Source organism: Acanthochromis polyacanthus, chromosome 16, assembly GCF_021347895.1.
Source record: "Acanthochromis polyacanthus isolate Apoly-LR-REF ecotype Palm Island chromosome 16, KAUST_Apoly_ChrSc, whole genome shotgun sequence".
NCBI lineage: Eukaryota > Metazoa > Chordata > Actinopteri > Pomacentridae > Acanthochromis > Acanthochromis polyacanthus.
This window is the reverse complement of record NC_067128.1, coordinates 14,022,098-14,049,577: the sequence shown is the minus strand read 5'-3', so window position 1 is coordinate 14,049,577 and position 27,480 is coordinate 14,022,098. Positions and strand designations below refer to the sequence as shown.

Genomic DNA, 27,480 nt, shown 5'->3' with positions numbered 1-27,480 from the left:
TTTCCAAAAGTTGAAAGCATTAAAACAGTTCAAATATCAGCGAGTCCATCAACCATTACGCTACATTTATGAGAAGATTTTCTGGAGACCCAAAGATGCCTGTGCAGAAATAGCATGTTTTACATGGTTTATGTAGGTTTTATTCCATTTGCATCAAAGAGGGAAGAGATTAAACCAAGTACGATGGCTAAGGAAGAAGAGAAAAGCGATGGAAACGTCAAGAAATGTTTTTGCTTTGAAGAAATCCGATTAAAAGGAGCAGCAGGGGAAATTAAACTTTAATATTTTATGACTTATTTAAATGAATGTTGTGTTTAATTGGATGGGTATCAATGTGCAGTGTCTTCACAAGAAACATTAAAAAAATCTCTAATTTCTTTATTGTGTGGGTTGGGACCATTCAATGTGTGTTTTATGTTAGCAGTGTGCTCATTATAGCAGAAAGACACAGAAACTAGATGGCTGATACTTGTAACTAGTATTTGCAGTCCTCGTCCTAACAGCTGCTGTTGAACTGTTTTTCAACCCTTTCAAAAACATTTGAATGTCAGAGCTTTATTACTTTTTATTTTACGCCCAGGATTTTCCATTTTGTGCGTGTATTGCCTTCCTTAGAGGGTTTTGATGGTGCAACTTGTTTGCTGAGTAAAATTAGAGACCAGGAAGATTAAAATGCCTCTTTGCATGTTTTGTTAGAGGGGATTTCTGCAGGTTTTATGATCTCAGGTGCCACTAAATTCAGAACACAAACAGCAACACGCTTTCTCATGTCATACAAGGAAAACATTATATGCTACAGCCCTATAAAAATCCTCTGACTGTATGGTGTGTCATGTTTTCCAGAGCCTTCAGAGCGGTACGATGGAGGATGGGAAGCCGGTGTGGGCGCCCCACCCAACGGACGGGTTCCAGCTGGGAACCATAGTGGACATCGGAGCTGACAGCCTCACCATCGAACCTCTCAAACAGAAGGGAAAGGTGAGCGAATTGAATTTTTCCTGCACTTGGGCTGCAGTAGAAATCCAATGAAAAAATCTGTCCAAGAACCAAAACCTCCATCTGTTGCCATATGAGATCAATAATACATCAATAATACATTCACCTTCTTTTCAGACAAATCACTTGTTTTCTGTCACTGCTTAGAGGTGAATTAAAAGCTTTAAAGGTGCCACGATTGAAAAGTGAGCTTACTCTGTAGCTGCTTCTCATCTCCACTGCATGTTAAGAGTTTACAGAGATGTGTTATGATATAGTATATCTTCACAACAATTGCGATAGTTAAAGAAGGAAGGTTAGGCTGACTGACACTTGAACATAGCATCAGCATACACTACAGTTATGGTTATAGACTCTAGCTTTAGTTAATTTGCCAAAAAGAGACAAAACATACACACACACACAAATAGTTAAAGGTGAAAACTGATAGCGTTATTTTTATTCTGTAGATATCATTATAATGTCACCGTTGTGAAAATCCGACGTTATCCTGACTAGGAATGCTCCCAAATGTCAGACTAAACTGTCAAAGGTCGTGTTGGCACCAGGTTTTGACAAGGAAGAACAATGAATGGAAAAATAAGAGAACAAAGGTGATAACAGAGCATTGAACGATATTAAAAGGCCCAATAAAGAGAGGCCATATTCCACACTCTGATTCACTCTTCCTGGATCTCTCCCCGTTTCCTGCCAAGCCTATTCCGATATGCTTTTACCTGCAGCGTGTTAATGATTTAATGTGCCACTTAATCTGGTGTAGAAGAGGCCACATTTCTGGAAGCAATAAAACATCGTTCGCTGAATGATTCACCTTCATACCCGGCAGCCTGCGGGTCTAATGTGCTTGAGTGCAAAATTAATCAGCGCTATCTGAAGTCAAGTGGCTCTTCACAGCAAGACAAACAGGCTTTCTTTGATATCTGCCTCCCACCTCTGCTCGCTGCTAATTCACTTTTCCGCTGGATGAGATGCCATATCGCTCTCAGCGAAGCTTTTAATGTCCCTGAGATGCTGTCGCCACGGCAACGCCCAAAGCTTCGTGTCCATCTTGATAATCTTTCCCCCGGAAAGGCCTCGGTGACTGAGCGATCCCTTTCAAAGAGGCTCCTCACTAATTGTGTTTACTGTCGGCCTATAAAACACAGAACTGCCACTGTTTAATGGAAGCGTGACTGTGTGTGTTTGCACTGTGTGTGGCGTCCACCTTCTGTGTAATGTTTTAAGTGGGAAAAGTGTATTTGTACTGTTCTGTAATGTTTTAGCTTGTGCTACAAGTTGATGCTCTGCTGTTGCGTGTTTTCTTACTGTTTTAGTAAAAAGCTGCTAGATGGCTCCTTGCTAGAATGTAGTGCAGCTTGAGGCGAGGCAGTTTTACAGCAGTCCTTCAGCAGCGATGCCGTCGGTTTATACACTTTATTACCTCCTCAGCTCTGAATGATCACCGTCTGCATCCAGGATTATTGACGCCACCTGGCTATTAGTTACTATGGCTCTGATCTTTGCACATTGGCACTACAAATGATGCGCTGCAGATAAAGTTCTCTTGACCTTTAAAGCAACACCCCACATAAATCTTGTCCTAAGCATCACAGTCATCCTCCGTAGGCCTTGAAATCTTTACAGGCTGCTCATTTATGAACGGATGAGGTCAGCTTTGACTGAGAACAGCTACACTGGATTTAGTGCAGTGTAGGATTCCCGAGAAATGAACCTAATGTGTGCAGAGATATCGGCTTGGACTGCTTCTTCAGCTAAAACGCTTCACATTTGGCCTCCTGCTCACTTCCAGACGAGCTTCACTGCAGTGTGTCAACCAGCAAAGACTGCTGTACGACAGCAGCCTGTTAGCCGTTAGCCTTGGTGAATGTTGCTTGTGGAGACTTTTAAACACACATGACATGTTGTGAAAAACGAAGGAACAGCTGAACCTTTCCCAGCTTAAAATTTGGTGTACAGATCTGGACTTCTGTCTTTTAGCTGCTTCGATAAGTTTACTCCCCCCCCCCCCCCCCCCCCCCCTGTAACACTTCTTTGGACAAGTCTTGGCCACCTCCATTCCACATGTTTTTATCTGGTGTCTCTGGTACTTATGACACAGAAATTAAAGCAAGTGCTGCTATGTTTTTAGATTACTGGCATTGTTTTTGTACCAAAGTATCGGTTCTTATAACAGCCCTAATATACAGCATAACAAATTCAAGCCTGTCTGTTCTTCACATCATAAATCTGCTCCTAAATATTGTAGTTTGAGCTGATCTGTTCACAAGATCATTTCAAAAAGCGGTGCTAATACAGAATGTTTTAGATATTCCCATTGTAATATCTATTTTAAAGGCACTTGTGATATGTTAGCATTGACAATATGGACTGATTTTATGCCCCCCCCCCCCCCTTTTTTTTTTGGGTTTGTTCTCTACTGATGTTTCCAGTTTTTCTTCACCACAAAGTTGCTGCAGGAGCAAAAACACTGCCGGCTTTCTCAGGTGTATTCATCATAGCAACGCTCAAATTTATGTTTAACTTTTTTCATACTGTATTGTCTGATTTTGCACTTTAGAGCCACATTGGTTATATAGTTTAAAAAAAAGGCCGTTTGTTGGTCACATGATGAGATTCTGTTGCCCTGAGTTTGTCTCCAAGGAGCTGGCAGATCCACAGCAACCATGACCCTAACCTTAACGGTGTTTGACCCCAAGTCGTTTTATAGGTAGAGGCAGCACAAAGGGTGTAAAAGGGTTTCCTGTGAGGCTGAGTCCAAGGTGAAAATGCCCTTTTTTTCTTGTTCTCACAGCCTGCAAAAACTGTTTTCACTGTATAACCGCTGCTTTTGAAACACAGCGACTTGTCCTCTTCAGATCTGCTGTCAGAGCGAGTTTCCGGCCGTAGCAGAGGCCTGTAACAATCTGAATCACAACAATGTGCTGTTTGTTCTTCTGCAGCCAGTTTGTGCCAGTGTGTGACGATGTGCTCACTCGCTGGCAGATCTCCTGAGATGGACGTCAGGAGAAAGACGGAGAGCATGATACGCCGTCATACTATCAATCACAGAGGCTTTGTAGTGTGGTGTCTGAGTGTCCAAGAGGGCAGCCTCAGCTTGATCTTCCTCAGTGCTGATGATGGAGAACACAGTGTTTGACGGATTTTAGAAGGAAGCTGCCCGTTGAGTTGTTATTGCACCAGATATTTAAATAGGCACAAAGTGATGTGATAATTTGAGTCCCAGAGTTACTTATTTTGGAACCTAAGTTAGTAAGACTTTAAAACCACAGACACACAGCCAGCATAAGAAAGAAGTAGAGGATGTTTGTTCAAATATACTTTTTTTGTGATGTGGTAGCCATGGTGATCTACACTGATGAAGTGAGTGTTGGTTGGCTGGAGCTAATGCTGTTATTTTGTTGAGCTTATTGCTAACTGTGACAACCAACATGCTCTTTCATCTTCACAGTGATGAGGAGGCTAAACTACTTACTGTGACTGTATATAAAGATCGACAAAAACGGAACATATTCAAACCATTTGCAGAGCAGCTGCTGCAACATTAAGTTTACATTATAATCGATGAACGTGGCTACACCAGGTGCATGAGCAGCACATGCTCATAGCACAGCAGAGTACCACAAATGTAAAAACAGACCAGTCTTGTATTGCCGTTTTCATGTCACGTGCACATAGCCCTTTTGCACTTAAATGGATACAAATATTTTTAAAAAATTAACTCCCATTACATACAAAATGACTGCTTTGTATCAAACAGATACCACTTCAGAGTTTTGATCACCCATAGTCAGCATTCATCTGACAGCACCAGCTGAGAGTTGCTTGGTAACTTTATTGCTTACAGAGTCTGCTGTTGTCTGTAGATGTTAATTTGCCAGTATCACACTGGAGCACTGTGCTGGGCCCAAAAACTGCAGACAGCAATCCCAAAATGAAATTATGCCATAATTGATTTTGTGTTTTGACTATAAAATGTCAGAGAATGGGGGAAAAAATGTTGTTTGCCAAAACCCAAGATAACAAATGTCTTGTGTTGTCCACAATCCAAAGATATTGAGCATAACTGTCAAAGAGAAGTAAAGAAACAGTAAGGAGAGAAGCCCAAATAGTTTAATTCTGACTTTTTTTTCCCTTTTTTTTCCTTAAAGGTATACTTAAATCAATTGGTTGTCAAAATTGTTTCTTAGTAATTGATCAATTATTGCAGTTTTACTGGATGAAAACACAAATTTACTAATTATTATTTATAGGAGGAGGTTTATGTTGAAAAGTCAGACGAATAAACACTGGGCACTGTTTGCACTGATAGCCTAACCATCACCTAAAGGTCTGTCAGAACTATTTTATGTGATGTGTTCTCTGACTGCTGCTCAGTGCCACATATAGTTTTATCTTGAATCAATAAGCGGGGCTGAAGGACTTTTTCATTTCTTGGCTCCGTCCTTAACTTGGCTGGTTGGTCAGTCACAGTGTTTAAGGTGTAATTGTTGGATCATTGGTTTTGGAAAGTCTCAGAAAAGGATGGGAATGGTGTGCTGGTGAGGTAGGTTTGCCATCTCCGCTACACCCTACAAGTCCAAGTTTAAGTCTGTGAAAAGGCTGCAAACTGAAGGTTGACATCAATATTCGGTTGATCTTCTGGTTGCAGGGCAACCTCTAGACTCAGTCACTGTTTCTCCACCTTCGTAGTGGTGAAGAATAAACATTGTTCAGCTTTTTCTCCCCAGATTATTGGCCTTGCGTCACCTCCCCCTACTTCCTCCTCTAGTCTCCTCACGCGGAGCAGGATTGTGGAATCCGTCCAGTTTGGGCTGAGAATGTGGAACATGCCACCCCTGGAAAGAATGAATCGACTGTACGTCACCTTGGCTCTGCAGCCTTGGCGCACTGAGGGTCTGCAGTGCCTCTTTAAAGGGGCAGATTAAAAGGCTGGGCCCTGCAGAGAGCCTGCTGGAGCCTACAGGAGCTGGCAGTGATTGGTCTTAAGATCACAGAAATACAACACACACCCCCTCTCTCCAAAACACTGAGGTCACATGTGTCCTCATAAACCCTCCTGTATTAGTTCAGCATGGTTGGTTTAAACTTGAAGAATGTGGGATGTGTGGATACGAGCTACAGACTTGGAACTGAGAAAGTAAAAGTAAACTTTAGAAGGAACAATGAAGCAGAGTACAACTTTGGTACCATTGAGGGTCAATTTGACTGGATTGTTGATTGTTAAAGAATAAGATAGCTGTGGAAAATGCCAAGTTGACACCATTAAATGCCCCCCCCCCCAACTGGTATTTAAAAATCCCCAAATGTTTAACTTGCACTGTATGACTAAGAATAAGCATCAAGGCTCTCATTTGAGAACCTCAAAATTATCAGATGTTTGTCATTTCTTCTGACTCGAGGAAATTTGACCATTCCTGTTGTCCTCATTTACAGGCACCAAAAAATATTGTTTCCTTTGTGTGAATATTTTCAAAAAGTGAGGAAACATCTAAAAAAAATCCTAAAAATTACATATATATCAGTAAAACTACTAATATTTTCTATAAGAACATTCACCAAAAAAATCAACCAAAATCCAATGAAATTTACCAAAAAATCAATGATTTTTTTGGTGAAGGTTCTTAAACATTTTTAACATTTCATTTTTTCCACCAAAAATGTTCAAAGATTTCCCAAAAATGTTGAGAATGTGGACATCAGAAATTTCACTGTGAAAATGCATATTTCTTCCCACATTTAAAAAACTTTAGAACAGGTCGATTTTGACCTGCAGGACAACACGAAGGTTAAAGAAGTTGGAATAGTTTTTTTTTTTTTTTTTTTTTAGCTCAAGAGATTGTAGCTTTATATGAGAGTGAGAGCAGTGGTTACTGATGTCCATTGTCTTTTTAACGATGTTTATTGAAAGCACTAGTACTAGTTTGGACACATCTACTTGACCTAAATGCAGCGTATCGAAACTGTTTTAACATATCTTGAATTGTGTGGTGAGAAAAATATATAAACAAATCACTACACATTTCATTTTTTAGATTCCATGATTAATTTTATTTGCAATTTTTTTTATCAGTTGATGTACCATTAATAATAGGAGGTGGAAACAGCTAGTGCTAATACGTTCTGACACAGTGAACATACTGGAATGACTGATCCGCTGTTTCTGCCTCTTTGCATCCGGACAGCATGAAACTTGTCCAATAGACACGAAACAGCAACTCCAACTTTCCCAACTGAAACTGAAAATAATTTCATGAAAGTTTTGTCAAAAGTTAACTGGTAGAGGTAGTGTTGGTCTACAGGAAATAGTCTCATTCAGCTGCTGTTTTAATCCATATGATAAGAACTGCCCAGCAAAGCAACAAGAAACAACAGTCCATCGTTACTTTAACACATGGAAGTCAAATTTCACTTCAGTGAAACTGGCTTTCAGTAGAAACACCTCAGGAAAAAGTCGACGAAGATTTTCCTCTGCTGCGGAGGAGAAGTTCATTTCTGAGCCTCACAAACCAACAGTTAACAACAGCACAAATTACGCTTCAGATTTCTGGTTCCAGCCGACGCAGAGAAGAAGGAGGTGTGATTGTGTGGGCTGGCGTTTGCTGGTGACACTTAACCAGCTGGGCCACTGCAAAATCCTGCTGGAGAAAATGGAAGAGTTTGCAAAAGAAAACTATTCAGAATCATTTTCAAATGTAAAACTCTGCAGTGTAAAAAAAAATGGCAAACAGATTGTGTAGGCGTTTTCAGACTTCTTACTGCTCCTGTGTTTGTTGTGGAGCTGATCGGAGGTCAGGACTTGATGGTAAATAATGCAGAGCTGGTCTCGGTCGTCACACCGTCTCTGTCCAGCCTCCCTGCACTCTGATCCTGTTACCTCCTGCCTCCAAATAATTCATCGGCTCTTCAGCAGCTGGTACATATTATTTATCTCACCTGAGAGCTGGATTTAAAAAAGGAAAATGAAATGATCTAAACACAAAAACAATAAAAGGCAGTTTTATTCCTTCTTTTCCAGATTTTCATTCAAATTAACTTGAAGGTTTATTTCATCCTGAAACACCTGTGATGAGTAAAATCTTTTCACTTGGGTTTCCTGTCTGATTTCACTTTCTTTTCTTGTGTTTCACAGACATTTTTGGCTCCCATCAACCAAGTATTTCCTGCAGAGGATGACCCCAACAAAAATGTGGAGGATAACTGTAAGTTGTTCTGTCTCTGACTTACAAATTCTCTCTAGTGTAACACATTAGAGTTCTGTAAAATTCCTGCTAAAATCTTGCGAATATAGAGTGTGAAAACCAAAGAAAACCAGCCAAGTGTTGAAAGCATTAGGTAGATTTTATATGTGTTACTATTGTGGTGCTGATGTGCTGTAAAGCTGTGTGTTATCTTCAGCGCTGCAGTAACTTCTTGTCCTCTTTGTGTTTTTCAGGTTCTTTGATGTACTTGAATGAAGCCACTTTGCTCAACAACGTCCGTGTGAGATACAGCAAAGACAAAATTTATGTAAGTACTGACATGATGGAGAAAGGCTGCTCGATAACAAGATACATCTGATTTAATCCCTCAGTGTTTTATTAGTTCTGATCATAGACTGTATATATAGTGGACGTAGCATCTGGCTCCAAATCTGAAGCCCACCCGGAAGTGTAAAAAACTTGCGATATCACGCCATCCGCTAGGATTGGCTCCAAAAAGCTTTTGCTCCATAGACCCCAATTCATCACCGGAAAAAATAAAATTTGATAGACTGATTTTCTACAGCTCAGGATTTTTTTCCCGTTAGTTTTCATGGTCAAAATGAGAGATCAGGTGGCCGATCTGAAAATAAATCAATACTGAATTTTAAATAAATCGTTAAAGTTGGCGGAGACAGGGGGCGTGGCTATACTTGATTGACAGTCCCATTGACTGGTCCTGCCCCGAGTTGCTCTCCGGTCCAGCCTGTTTGATGACGCTTTTTACGTCACTGGCTCCAAAAAATCCAAAATGGTGACCAGGAAGTAGCAAAATCCGGGCTTCATTTTCTCGGCGTTAAAACCAACAGGTGACGTCATGTTAGTTCACACCTGGTTCTGATTTGTCACAGAAGCTGAAAGTTGAAACAATACATTTTTATATCCTTTTAGTTTTTGCACTGATGATGGTATTTCTGCTGTCAATAAAATGAAATAAAAAATATTCTCAAGTCTGTAAAGACCTTTTATGTAGTTAAAACAGAAATACTCACTGCAGCGTTTTTTTGTTTGTTCTCTTTGCAAAGTTCATCTGTATCTCTGGACTCAAACAAAGATGTCAGCAGCGCCAGAGTCTAAAATTTTGGCTAAACCACCCTCATACCTGTGGTGTCCCACAAAATTTGACCAAACAAGTTGTACACTGTGGGACCAAAATACTTAGAGCTCAGCGAGATGATGTAACATGTTATGATCAGCTGCTGAACAAACCTATTGTTCTGTCAACACAAACCATCAGTCTGTTTGTTTAAACCTGCCAGCAGCACCTTTGGGTGGAGCTCACACATACCAGCGTTCATTCCACTGACTTCCAATTATTTTATCTGGAGACTGAACCAGACTTTCAAACAAGACTTCATGCTGGAGTGTAGTGATCTGTTATGAGGATTTGCTTATTAATGCAAATGGGTAAAGAAGAAAGAGGATCTTTATAAGCTTTATTAACCCTCCTGTTCTCATTTACAGGCACCAAAATATATTGTTTCCTTGTCTGAAAAAAATCCAAAAAATCAGCCAAAAAATTCCCCAAATTTCTGAAAATTCTTCTAACATTTTCTTTAAGAACATTCACAGAAAAAGAGTGAAATCCAGTGAAATTCACTGGATTTTGGTAGATTTTTTTTGTGAATATTCTTAAACATTTTTAACATTCCTTTTTCCCACCAAAAAAATGTTCAAAGATTTCCCAAAGATGTTGAAAATGTGGACATCAAAAATTTCACTGTGAAAATCTGTTTTTTTCCCCCCACATTTTCAAACTTTAAAATGGGTCAATTTTGACCCTTTACACAACATGAGGGTTAATGAAATATAGGCGTATACGACAGCATGTACCAGTTCCCTCCAATATCCAGCAACTTCGCACAATAAAACAAAACTGCACCTTTCACAGTGTCCTTTTATTGTGGGCAGTCAAGGCACACCTGTGCACTAATCATGGTGTCTAATCAGCATCTTGATATGGCACACCTGTGAGGTGGGATGGATTATCTCAGCAAAGGAGAAGTGCTCACTATCACAGATTTAGACAGATTTGTGAACAATACTTGAGAGAAATGGTGATATTGTGTATGTGGAAAAAGTTTTAGATCTTTGAGTTCATCTCATAAAAAATGGGAGCAAAAACAAAAGTGTTGCATTTATATTTTTGTTGAGCGTGTGTGCAGATGAAACATACATGATCATAGATGACGTCTAATTCAGGATTTACCATCACACTACACTCACATTTGTACTGCTGTATTTGTGAGGACTCACATTCATTCATTTCCAAACCTGCAAGTCTAAAAATGTCCCAACTTTGCTGAAATGTCACCACTTTATGTAAATGTCATTGCTTTATCAACACATCCTGACTTTCCTAAATGTCCCGATCTGGGTGAAGTGTTCGATGTGTTCGATGAAATGTCCCACTTTAATTAACCGTCCCTTCATTATATAGATGACTTCAGTTTCCTAAAATGTCATTTAAATGTCCTTGCGTTCTAAAAATGTCCGAGTGTTAGAAAAATGTCCACGCTTTATACAAATGTCACTGCTTTTTAACATTTCCCCACTTTCTGAAAGGTCTTAATGGTGTCAAAATGTCCTCCCATCATAAAAATGTTAACGTTTTTCTCAACCATGCTCACTTTCTAAAATATCTTTACCTTTTTTGAAATGTTCTACTACTTTCCTAAACTGTCCCCATGGTACAAGAATGTCCCTAAATTGCTAAAATGTCCTCGCTTTTTTAAATGGTTGTCACTTTACATATATCCTTCCCTTGTCAAAATGGTTATAAAAATGTCCCTGCTTCATGAAAATGCATTCAATCTACTGAAATATCCTCACCTTCTAAAATCGACCTAGAATGAAATGTCCTCCCTTATAGAAATGTCTTCGCTTTGCTATGATTAGTAAATATCCTCAATAAGGAATGAACATCCAGAGAAACAGGGCAGCTGCCAGGTTCACTGCTTTGGTGACTGAACCTAATGTTGTCTGTATATAACCCAGGATCACCTGACGTGGACGGAATACATCACATTACCATCAAATCCTCCACTGTTTATCGTAATGCTGTACGTGACGCTCTCAGAGGAGCAGCAGAGGGTTAACGGGGCCTCAGCAGCTCCATTTTGCCCCGGGGCGGCTTAGTCCGGCTGTGACAGTCGAGGCATTAAATCAAATCGGTCCTCACAAAGACGCAAAGAACACGAGCTTGCACCTAAACAGACATGTGAGCACACCGGGGCTCAGGTGACCTCTGCTCTGTGGACTCATAAACCTCATCCTGCCCTGAAGAGCTGCAGCTGATGTCCTCTAAGAGGCGGATCAGTGCACACTGACACCTAGTGGCTGAAGAGGGAACTGACTCTGCTGCTCTGGTGGTTTAAATCACAGCTTTAGATCGGACACTCTAACTAGTCCTCCCTTCATGCAGGAGTCAGTGTTCAGTTTCTGTCAGAGCTAATAAGCGTGTTTCTGTATGCAGTGGTGTAAAACTGTGCTGTGCTGTTCAGAGATGCTTTATTGGTGTAATTCTGGTGAACGTTAACATTAGAAGCAACAAAAAACTGACTATAAACCTCTATGAAGGAGGATGACTTATAGCAGCACTGCTGTATTAGACTGCATTCATCTTTTAGTTTATTTGTGTCATAAACTGGAGGCCGTGCCAGACTGGTTTATACAACAGCATCAGGGTTTTATGAATGTATGACATTTGCCTGAATGCTCAGTAACGGATGCAAGAAATGTCCTCCAGTTTGGATTTTACATTAATCAGGCCTTTCATGCAGAAATTAAGGTTTTTAGCCTCTACATTTGGATGCAGCTGTTGAATCAGATAGTTTATTATCTGTCCAACACTGAGGCTAAGGTTTGAGTAATGACCTCTCACTGTTTATTAAACCTGAAAGAAGCAATTTGGCACCTTACCACTTTCTGGAGGAAGGTAAAGGGGAGAGTGGTTATCAATAAAATACCTGCTGGAAAAGACTGGATGTGAAAAATTTTGCTTTTATGGCTGCTGTAGATTTTTGGTCTTATCACCTTAAGAAGTGACTTTTCTTCTTCTTCTTCCTCTCCCAGACGTTTGTAGCCAACATCCTGATCGCCGTCAACCCATACTATGACATCCCAAAGCTTTACTCGCCAGACACCATCAAGAAGTACCGAGGCCGGTCGCTGGGCACGCTGCCACCGCACGTCTACGCCATCGGTGAGCCAACGCACAAGCTGGTTTTTTGCTTATTCTTACAGATTAGGCAACACTTCAGTCTGTACTTAACATTTTGTCAGCTTACTTGTTGTAGCTGGACCATGCTGGCTGCTGCTAATATGATCTCTGAGTCACAGATGAGTTACTGCCTGAGAGAATCATTGTTAATCATCAGCCACCACTTCAGATTCATATCTTTATTAGATTGATGCATTTTTGAGTTTAGAACACAAGTAGAAACAGGAGGCATGCACTGACTCAGCAAACTTGTAGTTGTACCCATTATGTTAGCTGCACTGCTAAAATTCTAGCATTATCTACTTATGATTAAGTGATCACATTGTTTTTTGAGATTTTTAAAAAAAAATTTTTTTTAGATTTTTGAGTGATTGTGTAGCTTTTATTTATTTCTTCTAGATCCCCTGCAGGGTGCATGTAGTTACCCAGATAGCAAACTATGGGTGAATCAATGTTGAATCTATGTTGAGACCTAACGTCGAAATTATACAGAAAGCGCAAGGTTGATAAAATGTTGAGTCAATGTTTGCTTACATAGATTACATGTTTGCAAACATAGATTCAACATTAATTAAACATTGACCTGTCAAACATTTTAATTAAACCAAAATACAATGTAGATTCAATGGTATCTTTTAAACACAAACTTCAATGTTAACAAAATGTTGTTGAATCAACGTTGATCCATCCATCAATCTTCAACCGTAACCACAATTCAACCTTCTTAACCCTAATTCAACATTGATTTAACATCTTTTGCTATCTGGGTAAAGTGTGATTTATGGTTGAAAAGCAAACGTTGACTCAACATTTTATCAACCTTGCGCTTTCTGTATAATTTCGACGTTAGGTCTCAACATAGATTCAACATTGATTCACCCGTAGTTTGCTATCTGGGTAGCCTTGTAAGTAAAGAGCAGCTATGAAGTAAGTAGACAGTGACTTCTATCCCAATACAGTACAATTAATGAGAAAAGTTGACAAATGAATAACTAACAACCAAATGCAAAAAAAGTACTTACAAACAACAATTATTAGGTTTTCAGTTTACACAAGCCTTTTTCAGCTTTCGATACCTACATCTCACAACCACATGCCCTTTTAAAAATCCACGTTTTACACATGGGGCACAACAAATAAAGATATTTCTCCCAAAAAAAAAATGCTGCAAGTATTCTACTGGTTGTCCTATTTAGCTCATTGTGCCAATGAGTGTGCCATTCTTAAGCATAAGGCTAACTTGAAATTCCCTGTGCTCATCTCAAAAACTAGCTTTTTTACTGTCATAATGTCATTTCTGGAGCAATTTATACATTTTTATTGGCACACCAGAATACCCAGGAGTCACTTCATAGCCTGAGACTCACTCTGCGAAAACTCCCTCATTAGAAACAACACAAAAATCATATGTTAGCTGGTGAAATATGCATCCTTCATGCAAAGAAAGCCTGCCAGTAAGTTACAATTAATGCATTATCTGACCTTTAAAGGAGCAAAAACATTGAAATTCAATCAAATTTAGCTTCATATGGGCAATCTGTTGTCAGAAATTGAGGTGAGGTTATTTGTCTTTAATGCTTCTCGGTGTAGGAGCTGCATTTTAAATATTTTTTTCTCATTCATAGCGTTTTAACAGAGTCAGTGGAGATAGGACTGTAGGGAGAGAGGGGTTTAAGCTGCAATAAACACATGTCAAACAGTCTTAATATGTTATTTCAGGATAATGAAGTCTTATTTTTCCTCATTAATAATCTTATCTCTACCAACGTGCTCAGTTATCAGACTTCTTTCAAAATAACTGGAGTTGTTTTCACACGTTGAATAATATAATTGGTCCTAATCATTCTGAAAAAAAGACAAAGCAGCTTTCTTTAATATCCGTTTTTGCTGCAGTTGGGAGACATTTTGTGTTCTTTGTAGTTTCGTCTTGCATTTCTTTGACTGTCTTAATATTAATTGTATCTTCAGCCTCTGTTGCAGTTTAGGATCTGTCCACTAGGCAGCAGTCGGCGGTCAGATTTCCCACAGTCCTCTGAACAGTGCAGCAGCTCAGACTGACCTACTGCCTTGTGATTGCAGAAAGAATGAATGAGTTTTGCAGTTTAATATGTGCTTGATTATTGGCGTCAGGAGGAGAGTCTGATCTAACAGCTGCTTTTGTCTGTGTGCCTGCCAGCTGATAAGGCGTACAGGGACATGAAGGTCCTGAAGATGAGCCAGTCCATCATCGTCTCAGGGGAGTCCGGAGCCGGGAAGACCGAGAACACCAAGTTTGTGCTCAGGTGAGGATGACGCTGCTTTCAGTAACGCATGAGGATCACAGCTTTCAGCTTCTGTCATGTTCACCTGATGAGACCTGTTGATTTTTCTCTGAATTTATCACTTTTTAGATGCATTTTTGTCATTATTATATGAAGCCGGCATTAACCGGTCTTGCACAGTCTGCTTTGATTAGATACATTTTTATTGGATTCCATTCCATTTATCTGAGGTCTGCAAGTAATTACTTTACCCCTTATCAATTCATCTACAGTCTATTTTTAAAACTAATTCATTGTTTTGTCCATAAAAGACCAGGGAATGGTGAAAATGTCTAACAGTTCCCAGCAGCTCATTTTGAAATGTCTTTGTTTGACCAGCAGTCTGAAGGCCCCAAATGTTCAGTTCACTACCTTGGATACAAAGACGTGTATAAAAAGCCTCCAGTGAGCTCAGAACCAGCAAATATGTGGCACCTTTGCTTAAACTATTACTTAAGGCATTAGCAGAGTAACTGCAGATTGATTAATTAATCACTTTTGAAGCATGCTGTAATGGAAGATAGTATTGCTGGATTCAGAAACAGAAGCACAGAAAGTTGGAGGAGGACTGTAGAAGTGGTGTTTGAAATCCATCCATCCATCATCTATACACCGTTTAGTTCTCATTAGGGTCATGGGGAGCTGGAGTCCATCCCAGCTGACTTAGAATGAAGGCAGGACAGGTCACCAGTCCATCACAGGGCTACATGTAGAGACAAACAGACTTCACATTATGTTCCTAAAGTGTAAAATCACCTTGAAGTTCTCTAAACGACAGTAGAATACATGCACTTCATAAAAGTGCTGCTTCATTAGATACTCTGTTCAGTGTTGTTCATGCAGCATCACAGCTCCACTGTCGCCTTGTTCTGTAGATTAATTGATGTGTCTCTCGTGGTTTGAACACTTCAAACTCGGCACAGTGAAAGTGTCCTCCAGCAATGACCAACTATTAGCTGCACATCATCACCTGCAATATCAGAATATGTAGAACATGATCCGGTTATTGATCCATCATATTGTCTATTTTGATTCTATACAGAGTTGATGATGTCATGTCATGTGCTCCTAATGTTGATGGACTTGTCACCACTGTTTTCCTTAAGGGCTGCTGAAATTTGACATCACTTCCAAGATGGGTATTCTTAGATTTTGATGTTCAGACGTTATTCCGTTATGTGCAGTTTCTAAGTTGTCATGAATAATTGTGGATTATTTGATTGAACTCAGCATGGTCTTCCTGAATCCTGTCTAAAAAAAGCAAACTGCACCACTGCTAATAATAAAAACTGGACCACCCGTGCCTAATATGCTGTTCGTCACTTGTGAGGCCTGGTTCTGCCAGCCTCTCATGATAACTCTGAGTAGATATATGACATCATGACATTTGCAGCAGATCCTGGAAGTTCTGATTTGGAGTTGCGACAGATCATCTTCCAACAAATGATAACCCTACCGTGGCTGAAGTCAGGACTTAATCGCTACATTTCATTCCCACTTCACTGTAACTCTGCTGTTCTTCTAGATACCTGACAACCTCATATGGAACAGGCCAGGACATAGATGAGAGAATAGTGGAAGGTAAGATGACTTCGCTGTCATCAGTCTATTTTTTTGTTTTTGTCTTGGAATTTGTTTTTGTGACTTGACCTTCTTCTCCAATCTTCCAGCAAATCCCTTGCTGGAGGCTTTCGGAAACGCGAAAACTGTCCGCAACAACAACAGCAGTCGCTTCGGAAAGTTTGTGGAGATCCACTTCAACGAGAAGGTGCTCTGAACTGTGTTTTATGAGAATAGATCCGCTTCTGCAGATGAGTCTAGCAGAGGCCTCCAAACAATGAGGTTATGAATTAGAAATGATGCCTAATAGCTATAGTTATTTAGCATAATCAGTTTATCTTCATTGCTACTCATGAATAAACACAATTTTCCCTCTATCATCTCAGATGCTTACACAGCAATAAAGAAGCCTCACTTCCTGCAGTTATCATTTCTCTCTTTTGTCTCTGTGTTGGCAGATCTGCACAGACTCTATAAATCACTATGTTTGTTATGCACACATAGTTTCCTACTTTATTACCTGCCTTTAATATAACACTGAAATTCCTGGTATTTTATTAGTATTTGCCTTAATTTGGTGTATAAGTTTACTGTAATGATGATATAAGTGAAAGAATATGAGAAGTTTCAGTGACAGATGCTGTAGATGTACAACTGGGGATCTTGAAATGCTTCTGTGTTTTCTCTTGCTGCGTTTGTCATCAGAACGCCGTCGTGGGCGGCTTCGTGTCGCACTACCTGCTGGAGAAGTCGAGGATCTGCAGACAAGGCCCCGAGGAGAGGAACTACCACATCTTCTACCGACTGTGTGCCGGAGCCCCCGAGGACTTCAGGCAGAAGTTCCACCTCAGCTCTCCAGACACGTTCAGGGTACGAACGTCTAGATTTTATCGGCCCGTTTGTGCGTTTTGACGTGCGATAAATCCATGCAGGCTCGGTCAATCCTTCAGACTGGGAGGAGGGATGACAGATGGATGGATAGATTACTATTGCAGCTGATGGATGGTCACAGCAAGGTGGAGTATTTATAGGAGACTTGATGGAGGGGCTCCATATTTTTCTTACTGTCATCTGTGTATCCCACTGAATCCCACACTCAGGACTGTGTGTGTAAATCAGAGCCTGATAGAACTTATTCCTCTCTGCTCTAGAGCTCCATTGTTGTCCAAAAAACTATTACAAACAGAACAGAGCGCCGCGATGTTGCACTGAGTGACATGCTCCTTCATTTTCATAAACACACTTATTGTATTTTATCTTGACTCATCCCCACATACGCTGTCCTGCACACTAGAGCTCCAAATGTGGATGAATCCGCTGCTGAAAGTAGTCCCTCAATAGATGCTCTGTTTCCTCTTTTTTGGGCCACGTTTTCTATAAACTGAGGTCCATTTTATTAAACATACATTAATTTTAACTCTCTGAACCCCAAACAGTTTCTGTTCGTTATTTGCTCCAGTTACACTTTTCCTCACTGTGGATGGAAACAGCAGAACCACAACTAGTAGTAGAAAGAACTCAAAATGTCTCCTGTGCAGGATAGCAAAGTTAATGCCATAAGTCATAAAAACAAAAACGCTCCAGTTGAATTTAGTTGATTACTTATTTTACAGAATTGTAGAAAATTTGAAATCGGTGTGTAAAACAAGCAGCCACAGGTGTTGATAAATACTTGAGGGATAAATTGGCTCTACATACTACAGATATTTTATTATTTACATTTTTATTTGTCTCCAAATTTGTCCTCTGTCTGCTCGGTGTAAACACTGCCTGCAGTTCAGCTGACAAGTTGGTTACAGCTGAGCCACTAATGGCTTCCTCCTTGCACAGATGATTGGAGATTTTTCAATCTAGCTGTGGAAAGCTGTTAATTTCTGTGAAAAACGCATGTAGAATAAAGGGATTTTAATGTAATGTCTCAATTTTAAGCGCAGATTCGGTTAAAGGACTCTGATTAATGGTGTAATTTTGATGATTTTTTAAAAACACAGCACGCCCTTCACACTTTTTTTGATTCTGGGGTTCAGAGGGTTAAACCAGCGTGTGTATTCATCATTTAGAGACTCAAATCATCTTCACTAATTCTTAGTTTGACAGCAATTCACTAATGTGCAGAATGAAATGCTACTAATAACTCATGTGCGGCTCTTGCTGGGCTCTCCAGAGGCCACTTACGTCTAGAGATTTGAGTCGGTGGCCGGCAGCTGTAAATCTTGTTACTCACACAGCTGCAAATTTCTACTTTGCCAGACACATTTATCAGCTCCAGCATACCTGCATCCATTAGGAAGTGGCAGCATTGACAGATAAATAATCTTATGGCGGCACTTCAGACCCATATACTGACTCTGCGGCCTTGCAACATTAAAGCTGCAAACAACCTGTAATGCAACACTTTGCAAGACACTGTTGCACTGCTCCTCTCTCCATTCAAACTTTATATTAATATTATTAATGAATTGACTATTTTGTCCTCAAAACTAAGATGAAACTAACATTTCCAAATGTGGTTTCCAGAAAACAGTATTGTCTTCTGTTTAGGTCAGTAGGGACTAATTAAGGAGTCAAACTTCCAGCACTTTTGTGATTATGGGAACATGTTATATTGGATTTCATTCCTATACACTCGGGTAACTTGCAAATATTTTAGAACTTTATTTATTTTGATCCTTGGACCTTCTTCAGGTGAAATGTGTGGTGTGTTTTTTGTCCCTCAGTTTTACCTGATGAAGGTCCGAGGTACAAAATGTTGTTTTTGAAGTGGAATTTATATCAAGTCCAGTACAAGGACAGTGCAGGAGTTCTCCCTGCTCTTATCTGAAGATATTTCCTCCTCTCTTTAAGAAACTGGAGGTGTGCATGAGCCGTTACAGTCATGATTGGATTTGATTCAAATCAGGCAAATCAGATGTTAGCAGAAAAGCTTTAATTAAGTTTAGCTGTGGAGAGAAAACTGTAGCAAACTATTTGGCATTGCATGTGCTGGTCCAAGTATCCCTGATCGCTGCAGATGTTTTTAGGGCCTAGAACTGACTGGTGGAAAATCTGCTTGATCCTGACTTGCAGAAATTTCTTTGACCAGATTGTGGCCAGATTAAAAGACGGCTAAAATAAGCACCATGATAAATTTAACCATGTTTGACCTAAACAGAGCTCTGCCATGTCTTGCAGATAATGATAGAAAAAGGTTTAATGCCGTTGTAGTACAGACACAATGTTATTCTTTGTGTGTTTCTCGCGTCAGCTTTGTGAAAAACGATAAGATAAAGAATAAAAGTAGGAGCAGCAGCAAATGAAAAGCTATGTACATATTTACATTATTAGACTAAAACAAGAACACGTTATGAAAAGGACTTTGTATTTAAAGGACTGTATTTAAAAGGGTTAGGTAAAGGGTGAGGGTTACCCTAACCCTCACCCTTTACCTAACCCTAACCCTAAGGACTGTATTTAAAAAATGAAAATAATAAGTACCCTGGGTGTTTTTTTTTTAATGTAATATAGTGTTATTGTAGCCTCTATAGTGTTATTGTAAATCATTGTAGTCAATGTAAAGCCTTCAAACCATTCTAATAATTTTCGTGCACAAATGTTTCAGGAACAACAACATTCAAACCTTTTACACCTTCACTGAGATGTAAAACTCAGCCTGCTGTTACTCTGTTTTAAACACCAGAGGGCAGCACAAACCATCCTCTTTGAAGCTGGAGCCCATCTGACTGCTCTACACTCTGTGCACTGTTTAAGGAGAGCATGGAAGAATCAAACGGCTGTGTTTACCATCTGCTCTGTTTCTGTTCAGTGTTCACCTCCAGTTGCAAACAGAGAGAACCACAGCAATGACTGCATTAAACAAGGTTAATGCACTGATAGTGGCTGTTGCTTTTCTGCTTTTAGTCAATTGAAAGTGGGGACACATGCATTGATCTTTTAGTCAGTGCTCTAAAGTTTAATCCATGGAAACGCTGAGAGTTTAGCCTGGAAAGAACAGAAACAAGAGCGCTTAACAACCAAAATTTGTTTCCTTAGAATCAACTGACGACAAATAAATTGGAAATCCTTTTATGATAAACAGTGTACTCAGAAAAAACAATGACATAACCAGACGTGTCCAAGTACTTCGTTTTTTTCTGCTGGTTAAAATCAGATCTTAAGACTTTCTATTTTCTCAGCTGATTCCCTCATAGAAGAGAAAAGCTGAGAGATGCCAACCCCACAAAAAACATCTTCTGAGAACTTTTTCTTTTCCCGAGTCGCTCCTTTTATTGGCATCACCTCAATTCAATAGTCTATTCTCACCTCCGTCATTCTCGGGCCTTATAGTGCCGACGCTGGCTCTGCAGTCTCCACCAGTTTTCCCCTGCAACTTATTACTCCTCCTCCAGTCACTTCAGCTGCTTCTAATGGCTTCATGTATCTAAAGTTTTCCCTGCTGGTGGGAAGGCTAGAAAAAGATTCACTGGCTTCTCTGATAATAGCTGTCGAGGACCGAGCTTTAGGGTCGTGATGAACTCCGCGGGTTTAGTTCACAACAGGGAGGGAGGGGGGTGAGCTGGGTTCAGGTCCGATTAGATTTGATCAGGGCGCTTTTAAAGAATGTGTTGGGTGTAAAGGGCAGATAAGACCTGAAAGGCCAGCGAGAGGGATGTGTGGAGTGTATCAGCTGTTTCCAGTAGTCGGAGGATAATTTACAGGAGAATATCTGTCAATACCACAGAGAAAAGTAATCAAAGTCCCCAATCAGTGAAAAGTATGAAATTATGGCTTCATGGTTTTAGATACTTTTAAGAAGAAAAAAATGCAGTGCGATAAAAGTTAAATAAAGGAAGCAAATTAAAAAGAAAAAAGGAAGTTAAGGTCATAAAGCACAACATAAAGAAACTAATGTGGAAACTACCTAATGTGGAACAATAGAAGGAAGGAGGGAGGACATGAAAAATGTAAAAGAACTGTCGGCATAAAGGGAGTAAAGAATGAAGGAAAAAGAGCAAAAGAGGTCTCAGTGAAGGAACTAAAGAAATAGTGGAGGAGATAATGAAGGGATAAAAAGGATAGCATTAGTGCAGAGGAAAAGTAAGAGAAAATGAGAGAAACCAGGGAGAGAAGAGGGAAATGAGTGAATAACAAAGCAAAGAAAGTAACAAGGAAAGCAGGACATAAGGAAACAAATGCTGAAGCATAAAAGGAAAGAGGAAGAACAGACTAGCAGGAGGAGAAATAAAGAAGGACGAAGAAGAGGGATAAAATAAGAAAACATAGAAAGAAGAAACATAACGAAGACAACTGGGCAGAAAAGAAGCAAAAAGGAAAACAAGTCAAAGAAATAAAGACGTAGAGGAAAAACAAGTAAAAATAGAACAAAGAAGGAAACAAATATGGGTTAAAGACAAGATTAGATTGCTGGAGGTGTAAAAACAAATCATTAAGGAGTAAAAGGCAGTGGAGAGAAGATGAATAAAGAAGGAGGGGAGGAAAGAAAGAAGAGAATAGATGAAACAAATGCAGAAATAGGAATATAAAGAAGTCAAGAAAAAGGGGAAATGGGTAAAGGAGAAAGGACAAAAGAAATATTGACATAAGGAAGGAAAGTGAGAGACAAAGGTGGAAATGGGAAGGATAAAGGGAAGGAAATAAGGAAGACCAAAAGAGGAAACATAAGGAAGAAAATAGGACTGAAAGGAAGTAAAAAACAAAACAAAAGGAGGAGGTAAGGAAGGAAAGTAAACAATACTGCAAAAACAGAAGGAAGGAATGAAAGAAGTAATGAATATGGGGTAAAGAAAAAGCAAAGCTAGACAGGAGGCACGAAAATAAATTATTAAGGAGTGAAAGAAAATGGAGGGAGGGTGAGGGAAATGAATAAGGAAGTAGAGGAGGGAAGAAATAAGAAAAGAACACGACACCAATACAGAAATATAAAGATAAGGAAGGAAAACAAGAAGTCATGAAGTGAAAGAAAATAGTCAGAGGAGTGAGGGAATCTGGAAAAAAGGAAAGGAGGCTAAAAGACAGAAGTACAGTGGCACTTAGCGTGATTCCCTGACCGTAACCCTGCAGCCATTAGATAAATATAGAGGAGATGAAAGTACAGTATTTCTTTCAAACACATAATGCAGGAAAAGTGCAAAAAGTGCTCGATTAAACAGTCGTAGCTGCTTTTACACCTTGGTGTCGCATGCAGGAGCTTCAGGGCGACACGGCATGAATCTGAACAAGCATCCGCAGTGGATGAAAACTAGAAGAATAAACCGGAGAATGCGTCCCATCTGCAATCTGCCGGAGAGATGGAGGGCTGAACGAGCGTCAAGTCCTCCCTGTGGCTTCTCCTGTAATGAAAGTTTTTGTTTATGTCCATCTGTCGGACCAAAAAAGGGAATCGCCTCTCCAAACATGACAGACCCCGACTCCAATCTCCCCTCCCCGAGACACCTGGAAGGTTAGCATCAGAGTCGTCATCGCCTCGATTCTCTACGCAAAGCAGCCGAGGCCAGCTGGTGGGAAACCATTAGAACCGGCACAGAATCGATTACGGAGGACGGAAGTGCTTTTTGTGCAAATGCAAACTTAATTACAGAGGTGAATTCTGAACAATTGAATCAGCATCTTCAGAGCTAATGTCAAGACTGTCACTCCAAGAAACTTTACATCTTTATCTGACTGCTTGCACGTAATTTTATGGTTTTCAACTTTTAAAGCCTCTGTACGCCTCAAACAAAGTGCTTGTTGGCCTCTCATACCCCCAGAGATGGACGTCCAATAGTCGAGTGAAATGGGTATAAACATTTCTTTAGATGTGGTGAACAGAGAGTTGTTTGTTTGAGGAGTTAAGTCTGAAAATATGCTGTTACGTTTCTGTGAAATAACCCATGTCCAATAGGTTTTCTTCTTGTTTTTCGGGCATTTTTTTTAGGCAATAGCTTCACACTAATGAGCTAAAACACTCAGACCTCTCACAGCTGAAGTGAATAACCTGGATTATTATCGCAACACTGGTGCAGGCCAATTTCTGTGAAGTGAATAGGTGGTTTGCAATTTTCAACTTAGGAGCTGTGGGCAAAATTTGTAGATTTAAAGACCCGTGTCACTTTAATAAAAAGACATATCAAAGCAGTGAAGCTCATGTTGTGCTCCTACCAGTGAATGACTACTGAAAAAGGTCCAAGGACAGTGAAACAGCTATTTTAATTCAGTTTTGTACTTTTTATAAACTTGAAGATGTAAAATGAAGGCTGTAAATATAGGAAAGCTCCATTCCTCTAGCAAATGTGTTTTACTTTGGTGCTTTAGTGCAACCTAAACGTAGCCGGTGTTCACATCTGTTGGCTTCTCTCCTGCTCTCTGTGCTCACACGTACTGTGTTTTCATACAGTGATAGCGTCACACACTCATTTACGTCTGTGTCGGCTGCTGGTCAGCTGATTTGCTCAGTGCTGTCCATCACAGATGCAGAGAGAGTCTTCTTTCTGAAGGGGGGGGGGAGTGCTAAGCTGCATTTAAACAAGGGGTTTAAAGTCATGGGGAAATTAACAATTTTGGGGTATTCTGAGTTGGGGGAAAAAAATTGAAAACACATTCTGGGGACATGTGTCACTTAATTGCCTGTAAAAGGACACAATGTTGGACCTTTCATGATCATTTTATTTGTTCATGATTTTTTCACTTTTCCAGTGAAGGCAGCAAATTACAAATACACTTATTGATAATAAAGCGATTAAAGATTAATTGCTAAATAATCAAAATGTATGTTTCTACAGGATTGAAAAGCTGATGCATTCAACTGGATGACAACCGATAAAGACAAAAATCAAAAAGCGCTCCGAGACTTGATGTTCACTGAAAAAAAGCTTGAAACCTTACATGGCTTTTATCATTACCTCTCTTTTTATCATGGTGGCCACTGAATCCAAAGGACATCTTTTTCTATTGACTGTGATTTAAAAAAGATGTTGCTTTTCATTCACTATTCAAAGATACGCTCCAAACTTCTTTAAAGCTGACTTATTGGAGACGTGTTGTGGAATGTGACTGGACAAACAGTTAAAAGGTGTAACCCAGCAGATCTTACAGGCCTGTTGGACTGTAGGGTTCACTGATGTCACAGATTGGTAACATTCTAATTAAGTTAGCATTCTTAAACAGATACATGGCTAAAGATTCTATATTTGTATCATCATTTTTTGTGCCAGGTTAGTTGCTACAAAGTGTAAGAACCTCTTCTACATTTTCTAATGTGGTCTTTGTTTTTAACTACTTTGAAATCTTCTTTTTTAATGTTGTTGAAGGAGAGTTTTTTGCTCATATTTTCTGTCTCTGATTGCCTTGCAGTACCTGAACAGAGGATGCACTCGCTTCTTCGCTACCAAAGACACGGACAAAAATATCATGCAGAACCGCAAGAGCCCAGAGGTACAGTATAAATTCAAACAATTCACTGCATTTTGCTTTATGATCGTCCACAAAAGAACTATTTAAAGACAGAAGGGTTCTAAAATGTTGAGCTGAAACTCTCTGGGAGTAAGTTCAGTTGTTAAATGAAGTTTGTGAACTGCAAAGTGTTTTTTTTTTCTTCCTATTCCAGATAGGACTTACAGTCTTGTGTAGCTGCAATGAGTTTGTGTCCCCTGTGTTTGATTTTCAATCTTTAGTTACAATGCAAACTACGTGTAAAAAAAAAAAAAAAAAAAAAGAAGTGCCTCATCGCCCTGTGGGCTGTAAGAAAGGAAACAGTCGTTCTGCAAACTCCATTACCTCCTCGTTAAACTTGACTCAGCAGATTCATTCAGCTTTACTGTCTCCAGTTCCTGTTTTCTTCACATAGTTTTTGTCTCAGTGTGCAGGACAGATTGACAGCTCGTCCCCTCCTTTGTTATCTCGCTGTTCACTACATCAGTTAGTTTGTTTCAAGCTCTTTGTCCAGTGTTCCAACTGCACTGAGGATTTTGTGAGGGGTGTTCAAAAGGAGGCATGTAATTGTATTGTTAAAATATTTGGGTCAGCGTGTTCTGTGGTCCATCTCATCTTCTGTCATTAACGATCTACCACAAATTAGAACAGCTTCAGGAAGGGACTTCATTATCTCTTATGCTTCCCAAATAAATAATAAAAAGCTCACTGCTTCGATAGAAATGTGTCAAGACACTGAAAACTACTGCAGGAAGGTGTGCCTGACATCAGTTTTATTCTAAAAATCATGTTTTTGTGCCTGACATGGGAGGACAGTAATAAAATGCCTTAATCCTCAGAATCCAAAGACCTGCCGTAGGGTTTGAAAGACTTATTACCTTAGAAGAAATTGCCAAAGTTTAACCATTTATCTGAGGCAGAAGCTGCAAAAACAGAGAGATTTGTCCGATTTAGATTTTTTTTCACTGTCGTAGAGTTACTTATCTGCGATGCTTCATTCTGTCAGGAAAATTAAAGAAATCTAAGCTTAAAGTCAGTTTTTTCCCCCCTTAGGTTCACTTGTTTCTACATGTCTCATTTGAAAATTTGATAAAACCAATCACCCGATTCTGAATAATGCTAAAAGTTCTGCACTGTTTTTTGCAATCTGGAAGCCATTAGTGAGTCAGCCACGACCATCAGTCATGTGACGAAAATGTAGGAAGTTCTCGATTGAACTGCAAAGCAGGTAGAAAACTAGTATGGAAACAAACCAAAAATATAGTTAACCCTTAATGAACCCTTTATTGTATGTTGAGTTGCCCTTTTTTCCAGTATTGGTGACACCTGTGGGCACTTGAAAAAATGTTGCACGTACTGATAGCATATTATTTCAATTTATTTATTTTTTTTCAATGATAGGGCATTATAACTTTGTCATACTGCACAAATTTTTTTGGATCTACTTCTACTTCCAGGCTTTTATTTTGTCCATAGAAGTGCAGGCTTTTATATTGCTGTAAAAAAAAAAAAGAGCCCACAGTGAGTAATAATGTGACAGGAGCAGAAAACGCCCAGAAACTGCCTGGATTTCAGAGGGTTAATGTGAAACAGAAATGATGAGACTGAGGTTGCTGGAAAGAGGTGGACCCCAAACCTACGCACAAGTGTCAGAAAAACACTCCAGTATTTTTTTATTTTAGTAAACGAGAAATATGAGAAACAAAAGCCAAACATTAGCGTCAAATAACAACCAATTAACTAATTGCTCTTTCAATATAAAGCCTCACTGATGTACAGAATCATACACTGTGGCCAAAATATTTCTTTTTCAGAAGCTGATTTGACCTCTCGTACTACAATTTAATGTCTCCGTCAGTAATATTCTTGTTTTTTTTAATGCTCTTTTAGTGAACCAGTGAGTGAATCTGCTCATAAATAAATCTTCGCAGTTGAAAGAACAAGAAGCCGTGCTAATGCAGTATTGTATTGCTACAAAACAGGGAAAAGAACACTGTGCTCAGGAACAAGTTAATAGTGCCTTTTCAATTAATTTCCCCATTAACAAGAAAAGACACCTGTAACCATGGTAACTCCACACAACAAAGATGGCAACAGCTGTAGCTTAAAGAAGTTCAAAATATGACATGACTGCCTGATGAAATGAGTAAAATTGCCATATTTGTCTGAAACTAAATCCAAGTTAACTCTGATAGGTGTTTAAAGCAACACAGCAGTGATGCATAAGAAGTAGTCTGCACACACCCTGATCAGTCATATCGCACACGTTACTGACAGATGGTAAGATAAAGTCAGAGGCACACACTCTGGTAGGTTTGTACTCACATTTATAATTACAGATGGGACATTCAATTAAAAAAAAAAAAGATTTTATGTCTTCTTAAATAATTGATTGCTGCATTAGAACTGGTTAAGATTTTTTATTAGTTTTTGAAACCCCTAAACTAGACATTTTGCTGCTTGTCGGGGACTTCAGGTCTCTTTTTGGTTTGAAAACTGCCTTTGTCCTTTTACATCCTGGTGCTGTTTAATTCTCTGACTGAATATATCTTTCTGACACGTGAAATAATTTCACCTCACTGAAGAATGTAAGTAGTAGAAGTGCTGGTAGAAATGGACAAAACGCTAGAGTTTGTACTGAGGGTGGTGATAAAGGAAAAGGTTGTGATCTAATGGAAATGTAAGTGGTTGGAACACTGGAGGACAGAAAGTAATTCCCATTGGTTGTTTCAGAACGGCCTGAAGGCGGTGTAAGAGAAAT

The 27,480-nt window shown here is 39.5% G+C and overlaps 1 protein-coding gene across 5 annotated transcripts in view; it reads left to right on the top strand.

Moving 5' to 3' along the window:
• LOC110962927 (unconventional myosin-VI) overlaps positions 1 to 27,480 on the top strand; it is a 206,092-nt gene that overhangs the window by 34,989 nt on the left and 143,623 nt on the right. For all 5 annotated transcript variants that reach the window (XM_051960537.1, XM_051960540.1, XM_051960539.1 and 2 more), the window contains exons 2-10: positions 844 to 978; positions 8,126 to 8,195; positions 8,429 to 8,502; positions 12,309 to 12,438; positions 14,633 to 14,738; positions 16,282 to 16,337; positions 16,427 to 16,524; positions 17,022 to 17,186; positions 24,642 to 24,722. In XM_051960537.1, coding sequence (XP_051816497.1) covers positions 862 to 978; positions 8,126 to 8,195; positions 8,429 to 8,502; positions 12,309 to 12,438; positions 14,633 to 14,738; positions 16,282 to 16,337; positions 16,427 to 16,524; positions 17,022 to 17,186; positions 24,642 to 24,722 — 897 coding nt within the window. In that variant the 5' untranslated portion in view covers positions 844 to 861. The remainder of the gene's footprint in view (positions 1 to 843; positions 979 to 8,125; positions 8,196 to 8,428; positions 8,503 to 12,308; positions 12,439 to 14,632; positions 14,739 to 16,281; positions 16,338 to 16,426; positions 16,525 to 17,021; positions 17,187 to 24,641; positions 24,723 to 27,480) is intronic.